We start from the raw sequence: 12,176 nt of genomic DNA, 5'->3' as shown, positions 1-12,176 counted from the left end.
AGAGGGCCATGAACACGATCAGGGGGCTGGAGCACCTCTCTTAGGAAAACAGACTGAGAAAAAGAAGAGAGAATCCAGCTCCTGTGGAACCTCACAGGAGACTTCCAGTACCTAAAGGGACCGACAGGAAAGCTGGTGAGGGACTTTTTACAAGGGAAGGTTGGGATGAGACATGGGGAAATGGCTTTAAACTGAAGGAGGGGAGATTTAGATTAGACATAAGGAAGAAGTTCTTCCCTGTGAGGGTGCTGAGGCTCTGGCCCAGGGTGCCCAGAGAAGCTGTGGCTGCTCCATCCCTGGCAGTGTTCAAGGCCAGGCTGGATGGGGCTCGGAGCAACCTGGTCTAGCGGAAAGTGTCCTTGCCCACGGCAGGGGGCTGGAACTGAATGAGCCTCAAGGTCCATTCCAACCCAAACCATTCTGTGAATCTATGATTTCTTATATACAGAAAGTCCGAGGAGGTTTTGTACATAATGTAAGTTACTGATACAATCTAACCAGTCAGATCACTATCTAGTAACAAGGTCTTACTTCACAAATTAACTAAAAATGTCAGTTTGCTTACTTTTGTCTAGGAAAAAAAAACACCCAATTTTTTGGCTTTGGCAAATCAAGTAGCCATCTCCTCTGTTCTCTAGAGCTCCTGCACTGTTTGTTCCACAGCCTGCTCTTCCACAGGCTGCACAGCTTCCTGAACATAAACTATGAATTCCGAAGCCTCTCCACCCTGCGTATAGACAGTGACTGTCTCAATCCCCTCCACTTCATCTGATGAAACTACCAGGTGATGCTGCTCAGACAACTCCACTGAAGCCTGCTGCAGCGTCTCTTGAATCATCAAAGTGTGGTTGGCTGATTGCTCCTCTTCTTTTACCTAAGGAGAAATTGAAGAGGTTACAGGAATTTCACCTTTCAGAGAAGTACCCGGTATCGTGATGATTACTGGAAATACAGCACAGAAATTAGCAATCAGGTCGTTTTGAAAGCAAATGTCAGCCTGACAGAGAATTTGTTGTGAGCACTTCTGATTAATAAGTGTAGAGATAGACAGAATACTGAAAGCAGCAACACAGCATCTCAATGATAACACACAGGGAGCTGCATAGTTCCACAACTTAGGTATTTGGGGACAGCTTTAATCTTTAAGCAGTCGTTCATTCAAATCTGCTCTTACTGAAATAAATCTGAAGTCAAACAATTCCTGTAGTAACAGTGAGATGAGAATTCATCAAAAACCACATGAAACCACATCTGGTGTACCCATCTCTTTCTCTTTTTTTTTCCTATCCAACCCATTGCTCATCGTAAACCTTAACAGACTTTCATCAGAAAGCTGTTAAATGTAAACATTACTGAAATAGACTCCTAAGACCCCTGCTTGTGAAGCAGCAATTTTTACATTATTGAAAGGACAGTGACAGAAACAACTGAAAACAACAGCATTTTTACTGATCATTCTGCTTCCTTTCAAAAAGAAAAAGCCAGTACAATTTGGAATCTCATTGCAAAGAGTTCAAATTTGCCTGTCAATTATTAGAATACAGTATTTACAGGAATCCAAGAACAAGTATTACTTAACACATCCATGCAAAATTTCTATGCAAAGTACCCCAGGCCAGTAAAGCCACATCAAAACCTGTAAGTCATGTGGAGGAACTGCATTCTCACAAGTTAGTGATAAAATCATGTACTTTTGAGGTCAGAATGTAATAGCAATTTTTTGGTATGCAAGATATATGCAAAGGCATTTCTTAGATGTTTTCAATACATTACCACTCCCTGTGTTCAGTGGAGAGAACTGCTGCATTTCACAGAAACACAGAATTGTTTATATTGGAAAAGACCTTCAAAAATAAGTTTGCTTGCTTTTGTCTAGGAAAAAAAAACAACTTTTGGCTTTGGCAAATCAAGTAGCCATCTCCTTTATTTTCTAGGGCTCCTGCACTGATTGCTCCACAGTTGATTCTTTTACTGGCTGCATAGCTTCCTGAACATAAACTATGAGTTCTAAAGCCTATGCACCCTGCGTATAGACAGTCACTGTTTTACCAATCATCTGTGATCAAGTCCAAATGTTAACCCAGCATTGCCAAGTCCACTACTAAACCACATCTGCACATCTTTTAAATACATCCAGGGATGGTGACGGCACCACTTCCCTGGGCAGCCTGTTCCAGTGCTTGACAACCCTTTTGGGGAAGAAGTTTTTCCTAATATCCGATGTAAACATCCCCTGGTGCAACGTCAATCTATTTCCTCTTGTCCTATCACTTGTTACTTGGGAGAAATGACCCCCACCTCGCTCCATCCTCCTTTGAGGCACTTGTGGAGAGAGATAAGGTGCCCCCTGAGCCTTCCTTTCTCCAGACTAATCCCTCTCCAGGTCCCTCAGCCGTTCCCCATCACATTTGTGCTCCAGGCCCTTCAGCAGCTCCACTGCCCTTCTCTGGCCCCGCTCCAGCACCTCAATGTCCTCCTTGCAGTGAGGGATGCAGAACTGAACACAGGATCCGGGGTGCGGCCTCACCAGTGCCCAGTTTAGGGGGATGATCACGCATCAAGTTCAAGAAAATATAGTTAACATCAGTATTGCGGCTTATGAGGGGAGTGGCAACAGAAGGGGAGAACTACAGAAGAGATTCCAAGCATGTGTTTGACTCCTTAGAGACCAGCAAGGAGAAAAAGAGGTTCTACTTATTTGTTTTCCTGCTGCTCTTTCCTAATTTCCCTTTTTTCCCTAAGCAATCATTCCCATTGTTGTACACTGTCTTTTTATTCCATGTTTAAAGTATCTGTCAGTTGAAGAAGATTTCAGACATGCACAAACCCCTTAGGACTTCCCTTTGAACTTTCACTCAATCCATCCGGCTATACAAAGCTTTTTCTTCAACAAGAACAAGTGTGTTCAAGTGTTAAATTATATGGAGGCCTGAGAGCCAGTATGCCTGTAATATATCAATGAAATATACATGGATTTTTATCTGGTGAAAGATTTACCATCTAAAGGGAATCTTGCTGTTGTCACTGACCTTAATGCAATGGCACAATCATACTTACTGGCGCTGGTTCTGGCTTTGTTGCACAAGATTCAGAGTATAGGGATAAAAGGACAGGAGTGGGCTGAAGTCCTTTCCATGTTCTATTTCTTTTACCAAGCATATCTGAACATTTTAATTGAAAGTTACTTTAAACAGCTTCTGCTGGTTGGATGCTTGCCTTGATACAGTAGATTTGCAACTGCCCTTAGAAAAGCTAATTTATATTGTCATAAAATATGGGCGCCAACAAAGTACCCTTTCCTAATGGAAGCTTGAACCCCTCTTTGAAAAGCAAGGAGCTAAATCGTTGTTGAAGGAGTCAAATTCCTTCTCTTGTTCCTCCCCACCCTTCCCATTTTGTTTTTTTCATTATTAAAGAAACCATAAGTTGTACTGAAAGCAACAGGAATGTTGTGAATTCATAAACAGGACTCCCTTTTCATAACTGTCCCCGACTCTCTCCTGAGGCTACTGCTTCTCTGAGGCTACTTTCCTGCTCCAGTGTCTGCTCCTGCATGAAAAGCAAGAACATACACAAGATCTACTAATGAAGATCATAACAGGCAGACAAAAGTGTAACCATTAGCGAATTCAGATGCAAAGTTGCAGTTAAAGAGGTTAGATAATTAAAATCTCACAGCCTGTTACGAATCAGCTCACAGTTACAGCCCTTGATGATAGAGATCCTCAAACTAATTTTAGACACAGAGGTGTCTAAAATTTGGCCCTTCAATTATTTAATACACACTAAGTTCTCCTGTGTTAGTGCACTCTGTGTTATCCTCTGACAACGTGCTTTCAGCCAGAAAAATTACACTACATTTGCTAAGAGCTGCAAGAATGCACCACACAGTCTGAGAAGGATCTTGTACAGTCTCATTTTAGTCATTTTAATCCAAAACCCATAAATAACTTTGAATACAGTTTTCTAAGTGTATATAAATAACGAAGAAAGGAAAATAACTAAAGCACACTTGACAAGAAAATGAAATGAAACCAGAATCTCATTCAAGTCAATAGTGGTAATCTAATATTTTTTTCAGTTTTATATGCTTTTGAAATGAAAATGCCCAATAAAGAAAGTTAATTTAACCTCCCTACCTGACTTTATCGATTGTGGTTTTATTACCCTTGTCATGGAGGGTAAAGAAGACTAATGCCCTTATTTCTGATGGTTCTAGCTTGCAGTATCTTTTCTGGACAGCTATCTGTAACCCTTTTAGTTTGACAAATCACCACCTTATTCTGGATATTTACATTTCAAGTCGGTTCAATGTTTACATGCTTCTGCTTGTTCCTATTAGATTGTTCCACAGGGAATCATCTCGAAGTGTTAATTTACATTCCTCAGATTGATGAAACAGTGGGACAGCTGCCATCGGAATGAATGAAGTCACTACACTCAATTCTTTTTATTGGCATCTGATATCTTTTGAAGAGTAACATCCAAGACCTCTTTTCTGTTTGAGAGGCAGCTGAAAAGCATCTGGCTGCTTACCCTTCTCTGAAGAATGACAGCAAGCAGCTGAAGCCACAAACAGCTGGCGTATTAAATCAATTCAGTACCTGCATCGAAATTCTTTACTAGATAAACGTGTCTCTCAAAAGCCAATGGGACTTTCCTCCCGATGTCTTCATAAGAAATTCAACATTTCTAACTTGTAAACATTCTTAATTTAAATATCCGAGGCCCATCCATACACATGTAAGTGATATCTCTTAGAGGAATCGCTTCCTCTCAAAACAATCAAGTATTTTTAATGTGAGAGAAATTAATTCCAGCCATTAAGGAAGATGACTTACGCTTCTTCTCATCCCTGAAAAGGAGTAAAAAAATACTTGCAGTAAGATGCTAAAGCCTCTTGCTTATTCTAGAGCACATCCTGAGAAATAATATCTTCAATTTTCTTTGAAGTCAGCAGGAGTTGCAGGTCCACAGTGTTTAAAATAGTCTTGCTGGGCTAGACTCCAAACCCTCTACAGAATCTCTTCCTTTATTTCAGTTTGAAGGCTGCCTTTCAGTATACCATGAAGAAGAAAAATTAATCACAGAGATCTTGCAGGATTTTGAAACCTTACACTCGGTTACAGATGCTCCTATTTATATCATGAGAGAGAACCTTATATATGATATATGATGTAGCAGCTTCTCTACCATTTTGTTCAGTGCCATCTGAATAATTTGAACTCTCTCTGTTCCAGTTTACATATGGATATATTGTGTGAAAACCACACACAGACACACAGAGAAAACACTGCAGTTTGATCATATGAACCTCTATAATGAGCTACAAAACAAAGACAATCTGGCGCTCCATAGTTTTGGAATAATATGAGAATTGAATATGACAGACTTGCTTTGCATAACATAAAGAATGCAAGCTGGCAAACAAACGTTCATACTGGTGAGGCAGACTTTTACAAAGTCTTAGCAACTGGCTGGTTGAATATATCCTGACAGAAAGACTCTGACTAGCACCTCATCTGCAAAAAGGCTGTATCACCACATTTCCTTCTGAGGAAGTATGGCAACATTGCCATCAGTCAAGAACAGGAATCTTGCTATCTCATTTTAGCTATCTGTTACCCCAGTTAAAACTTTCCTTTGCTGGCACTGTCACCTTAAGCATCAAATTGCTCCATGCCCTAAAGCAACCAGAAACTTGACAATCAACCTATGTGTAACTCCATGTACTAGCAAATTTTCTAGATGAACACCAGCACCAAGCATAGTGCAGTTACAAATCAGAGCCAGACCGAAATAAAAGGTGTGTTGCTGCAGCCTTTGACATGACAGCCATGCTAATATTATTATTTACTTTTGAAGATTTTTTACACTCTATAATACTGTTCTGTGATCAGCTTCAAGCTGATGTGTAATCTTTGCTGTGCATTGCTACTGCTGTCACTTTGAAGAAAGTCACTGTTACCACGGTAGGGTTTTACTGAAGCCTGAAGAGATCACACAATAAAAGGATGAAAGGAACTAAAATAAAGAGTGAAATGCATGGAAACCCTTAAGTGTTTCCTTAAGCTTCAGAAAGATCTGCTTAGTTACTGAAACACTTGATACACTTACTCTTCAGAGCAAATTATGCAGAAGTCTAGGTTGAAAATAGGTCACTATGCTTTTCAGGAAGAGCGTTAACCCTATGCTCCAAAGTGTACAGAGGCAGAACATCAGTCCTGTCTCTTATTACTGAATGGGAGAAAAAGGAAAGAATTCAGCAATTCAGCAGCCAATTGCTGCTCTTTGTTGTTACCAATGCGGTGCTTTGGACCAGAACCTGGATTGTATCAGATAAAGCTACGTGCAAAATGTATTTCATGGCCCAAAGACCTTGTAAGTTCAATACAAAAAGCAGATACAGAAAAAGGAGAGTGGGGGAGTACAACATAAATGAGACAGGAGTAGTCTTGTGTGACAGACATTAGTATCAATATAGCAGTATAACGACAGATAATTACTGTCACCATATTTTTGAGGAGTAATTGAGAGAAGACAAAGAGGTACATATTGCTCTTCATTAAAAATCCACATAACTAAGCACAATATGGAACAAGGTATTAAGAAACTTGTTTGAAAAAAGTAATGAGCAATTAAATCTTCATGGACTGAGCAAAGGTAGGAGTCAAAATCCTCACAGTTAATGAGAAATGGGTTCCTAAGCCAGAAAGGAGTAAAAAGAACTGGAAATGAAAACAAATGTCTGTTTGATGTGGCACAAAAGAACATCAGGTGAACAGAACTCTGTTCTGCTCAGAACTCTGTTCTGGAAGGGCAGAGAAAATCAATCTTTGAGTTCTTCTGAAAGAATACAAAAGGGGCAAAACATACATTGTGAATGTTAGGAAAAAAGTTTTTTGTTACCAAAACCCTGCCACGCAAACCCAGTATAATATTACAGGCTTAAGCATGGCAAATTAGCAGCACAAAAGAGTCCCAGTCAAAAACTCTGAAAAACAGGTAACACACAGCCAAATTTAACAAGTTACTATTGCATGCTGACTAAATTCCTGCTTGAGACCAGGAATCCAAAATCGACTCATCTGCTTCAGTAATTTGAGGCAAAAAGAAGAATGCAACTTTGGATACGGCACTGTACACGGTTTCTACCTTTTGTTTCAAAGGCATTCGGTACAATTCACTACATTTATGAAAAATAAAAACATTAATTAAACCAGAAAGTACCTTTTTACAATTACACATTCCTGCTAACAAGCACTGGAAATGGAAGAGCAACAACCATGAAGAAAATAATGCTGATGGACACAGAGGGGGATCCCTTCTGATGCGGTGAGGGATTCAAGAAATAAGCCTCAAGGATGAACAATATTTCCTGCCATTTCTAAGCACTTACTAGGCGCTTTCCTACTTATTCTTCAAACCTGGCACTCTTTGTTCTCACCTTTTCCCCACCTTGTTACATTTTCTGGCCTTTAAGCAGTGCAGAACAACTCAACTAGCATGCCATAAAGTAACATCCATTAGTGCTTTCAGAAAGAGATCCACACTGCATCCCTAGTAACTGCAAAGGACTCAAACTGACAGGGATGCACTTCCCCAGCCATGCTGCGATCAAAGCTTCGGTGTGGATTTTTGCCAATCTCAGATCACACTGGTAACACTTCATATCAATGATTTTCTTCTCGGGCATTTGGTGTGTATGATGCTCCTTAGCAGCTGTATGTTTCTGTAGGTGCCACACAACATTTCTCCCAAATTAAATACCAGAAAAAGTTAAACTTTGATGACAGGTCAGTATACTGACCCTTAGGCAAGAATGAGCTAAAGTCATTTCAGACTCTAGACACCACCTCTGAAAGGCCTCACATACATGACACTTTCAGACTCAACAATGATTTCCATATCCCAATCATAATCCAAGCCAATAAAAGTTCGCATTTTATGGCTTTAAAATGATAAACTGAATCCCAGCTCTGACTAGGGCTGGTCATTGCTATGTTGTCAAGTTGCTTTCTTTTATAAAATCACTCCTATGAACAAAAAAATATAAAGTTTCCAATGTCAGAACTGAATTTCTTTCCTTCCAACATCACACTGAGGAGCTGGGGGCTTTGAACAGACAATCTGATCTTGTTTGCACCTCCATTATGATGTGTATTCACTATTTAAGATACTTGCAATAAGACTACATGCAACCCAGAACAATGATTTAATAGAACACCTCAAACAAAGTATCCTTTCTGTCTTGTGGCTTAATAGAAAACAATTTAAACCAATATACCGGTATAGTATATATATGAAATATACCATTAATACTAGCCCAGATCTAATTAATACACTGGACATCTTGCAATATGCTAAGAAGACTTACGGATAAAGACACAGTTTGTTTTTGCAGGCATTAACCTGAAATACTGCAAGTACTGCACACCAAAGGTATCTGAGCACACAGGTTAAGGGAAGTGCTGAAGCATGAAGATGGCAGCACTACTGATAAGATACATCTGGATTCACACATAATTTCAAGGATTAAGTGTAAATGACACTTCTATGGGTGAAAAGTAAGGAAGAGACAAGCTGTGGGAGAAAGTTCCAGGGAGGAAACAGGAGACAAAGAGAGCAACAATACAGTGGAACTTTTACAGCAATAAGTACATTCTAGTAATTCAAGATTTAGAAGTTCCTTGGTGCAAATACAGAACTATGAAAGGAACTTGCAAGGGCTAGCAAAAAAATGAGATATGAAGGTAAGAACTGCTGAAAGAAATACATAATTTATATACTTAGAGGAAAAGAATAATACCGACATAGCAGCATAAAACTCAGAACTACAATTAATGTTGTTAAGGAAAAAAGTAGAACGAAGCTGCTAAGGATGGACTCGCTGAGGCCATTAAAGAACAAGAGTGGAAAATCAGTGACAGCTGACGCTGATGTATTGCTGACATCCTGAACGGATTTTTTTTTGTCTCACAATCCACAAGAGAACCTGAAGGTCAAGGAAGAAAGCATGAAATAAATCTTCCAGTAGGAAAGTGAAATATGAACATTTCTTAAGATCACGTCAAGGTTAACCATTAGGAAGCCAACATAATTAAAACCTGACAAAGTCACAGGTACGAATGAGCGATATCTCATAGAAAGCTACTCAGAATTGGAGAAAAAAAGAAAAGCTGACAATACTGAGCAGGAGAGGATTACAGTCAGGTTAGCAGCATTTAAAGACTGCTTTCCCTCAACTTAAAATTGGTTGTGGCTCCAATTCTGAAGCAATGTTCTGGTAGGAAGACAAGAACTGGAAAGGAACTAAAGCTGTGGAGCAAATCAAACAGACTTTGATAAAACACTGATTTGCATAAAACACTAATTTGCACAGAAAATTAAAAGAGAAAAGAAAGTAAAAGAGAAAAGTGAAAGGAGAAAAATTTAAAAGAGGAATCATCATCATCTACAGGCCTTCCCCCATCCTTCCACTTCCACAAAGCCCACTAAAGGTAACTAAGCAGTCAAGTGGGCTGTCAGTAGCCATACTGCCACTTGATCCTCCCCTGGGAAATCAGATCTGCACGCTTCTGCACACACAAAGTGAAAAGTCACTCAGGCTACTAGAGAAAGAAAGGAGGAGGCATTCCAGTACATGCAAGACACATGTTAACAGAGGAATGGCGCTTCGAGCATCACAGTAAAGTGTTAGTAAACTCCAGCGAAAGCAAAGGTAGCACAAGATCGCTCAGCTTGAGATGCACTGAAATTCTTCACTGCATTTGCTTCTGTGGAACTTCAAGCTGGGGGGGGAATGCTTTCTACTAACAAAACTCTGAGGAGGGGGAGAAAACAAGTAAGAAAAGCAGCAAAATATTCTGTGGTCTGAGAATGCAATATTTGATTTGATAGAGAAGTGGAGATTATAATAGTTCTGTATCAAGCAGTGAGAATCACTGATGTATACTAGGCAAGGGAAAAAGAAGTGGTCACTGCTTATCAGCTTGTAAACTCAAAAGCCTAGAAATATGGATTAAAAAGTCAGGGGGAACATTAATTTTGAACATAAAAATTTCTCCACAAAAACCTACCACTAAATTCAGACGGCCTAAAAAAGAAGATGAGAGATTTTACGATGAATCAGACATTGATCAGATTTAATAACTGGAGGAGGAAGAATCACTGAATTTTCTTAATAATGTGTTCTTAAAGTTTAACATTCAAATATCAAAATGTAGGTTTCTGTGAAGAAATACTCAGCAGAAGCCTTGATGTTTGCAGTCCAAAGCCACCTCAAATGTACAATTACTTCCTTCTACTTGCTGATTTTGTGTAATTTATCATTCTTCATTTCTGAAGTGCTTTATTAACACTGTGCTTTGCAAATATTTTTAGCCAAAACTGTGCAGCAGCAAACTTCAAGGAAAACAGAAACACATTAAAGTACTTTTACCAATATCTCATGAGGTTTGTCCCACTTTAAGAGGAGCTATCGTGCTGCCTACCATCAATTCTATCAATTCAGTTGAATTCACCGTTTTTCTGGAATAAGAATTCATGCAAAACCCTGAAATGGACCAATTTTATATATGCTTTTTTTTGATATTGATCTGTATTTTCTGGTGTTGCACAATTTCTCTGGAAACAACAAAATTAACCACAGATCTTTTCAACCAACTACAACTCAGTTGGATTTTTCTTTATTTATATCAAGTGTGAGTGCCCACACTGACTTCTGTCTCACGTAAGTGACTGCTATAAAGGAGCACCTCCAATATTCTTCTCGGAGCTGTCACATGCCCACAGACCACTTGTGTTGCAACCCTCAGTGTGAACTCAGACTGAGAAGTCTCATCTTCTCCCCAGAGTACATGACTTTAGGACCCCACAAGCCTGTCAAACCTCAGCCACAGGACAGCACTGCAAAGGCTAACGACAGTGGTTCACCCTTGGGTACAGTCCTACATCACTACACTGCATAAACAATGCCCTTCCATGCCCTTCTGTATCCGGATCAAAGCTGCGCCATGGACCTCCTTATTCTTTCAGATGACAATGGAACTAAGTGACCACGCACAATGCAGGTAATATTAAAAAGCCTGAAAATACCAGCTAGAAAAAAAGGTCTATTTGCACACATAGGTATGTGTATTTGTTGACTCATATTTTATATACAAGCAAAAATGTCTGCATTCTTATATGTGTATATATCATAGAATCAGAATGGTTTCAGTTGGAAGGGATTTTAAAGCTCATCAAGTTCCAACCCTCTTTCAGTTTAAAGCCATTACCCCTTGTCCTGTCACTATTTGCTCTTGTATATGTATAAACATGTATGTGTGTGGGCATATAAGCACACACACAACATGTAGTAAAAGATTACTTTAGGAAAAAATCTATACATATCTTGCATGGTCATTCAAAATTTAACCCTTTCAAAGTAATACTCATTTCTCAATAAATCTATGAAAATTAAATATAGCTTGTTTAGAGAAGAAAAGAGCTCTTACCTGCTTCACCACTGTGACAGTGCCAGGTGCCATGGTAACTACAGAAGCAACCGCAGTGGTGTCATGGGTTTCTGAACCCAACTCAATGATTTGCTGCAGGATGTTTACAGCTGTTGGATCAAGCCTTTCACCTGATCAGAAAGACAGTAAGCATATGATCATTACAGTAAAACAGCTCTAAGGGTATGTGAATCTAACAGCTGGAGGCAACTCATTCCCCTTCTGCTTTAACTCTGACTCACAGCGCTGTTCATACATTTCAAATAGCTCAGTAATATAATTCAATAACAAATCCATGGCAGGAAAGTAGCCACAAAACAAATTTGCCTGAGGAATGTATGAACAGGAAGTGAAGCCACACTGATCATTTTCATGCCTATTTGAAAGAGATCTGAAAGAATCCATTGGATAAATAATAGATACAACTCACAGCATTAACTGCAAATTAGGAACCTGCAAGAGTTTACAAATCCAAATGTACATATGCCAGACATTCAGCTGAAATAGAAGCTGAACACTACACCTATATAACCACAACAGCTATTTGGTATACTACAAACCTCTGTTTACCATCTGTCTGGCCACCTGCAATACCCTTTAATGTAAAATAATAACTGTGATGGGGATCTGCGTCAGATAATTTCATTTCAAACAGAAAGTACTTCCATTATCTACACA

The 12,176-nt window shown here is 39.3% G+C and overlaps 1 protein-coding gene across 3 annotated transcripts in view; it reads right to left on the bottom strand.

The window, feature by feature from the left end:
- Positions 1 to 345: 345 nt before the first annotated feature.
- ZFAT (zinc finger and AT-hook domain containing) overlaps positions 346 to 12,176 on the bottom strand; it is a 72,156-nt gene continuing 60,325 nt past the window's right edge. For all 3 annotated transcript variants that reach the window (XM_057429848.1, XM_057429849.1, XM_057429850.1), the window contains exons 15-16: positions 11,499 to 11,629; positions 346 to 874 (exon numbers count right to left, since the gene is read on the bottom strand). In XM_057429848.1, coding sequence (XP_057285831.1) covers positions 635 to 874; positions 11,499 to 11,629 — 371 coding nt within the window. In that variant the 3' untranslated portion in view covers positions 346 to 634. The remainder of the gene's footprint in view (positions 875 to 11,498; positions 11,630 to 12,176) is intronic.

This window comes from Pezoporus wallicus, unplaced genomic scaffold, assembly GCF_028554395.1.
Source record: "Pezoporus wallicus isolate ANWC-B61680 ecotype Strahan unplaced genomic scaffold, APGP_CSIRO_Pwel_v1 contig_7545, whole genome shotgun sequence".
Taxonomy (NCBI): Eukaryota; Metazoa; Chordata; class Aves; order Psittaciformes; family Psittacidae; genus Pezoporus; species Pezoporus wallicus.
Note: the sequence above shows the minus strand (reverse complement) of the source record. Positions and strands in the feature narration are given on the sequence as shown.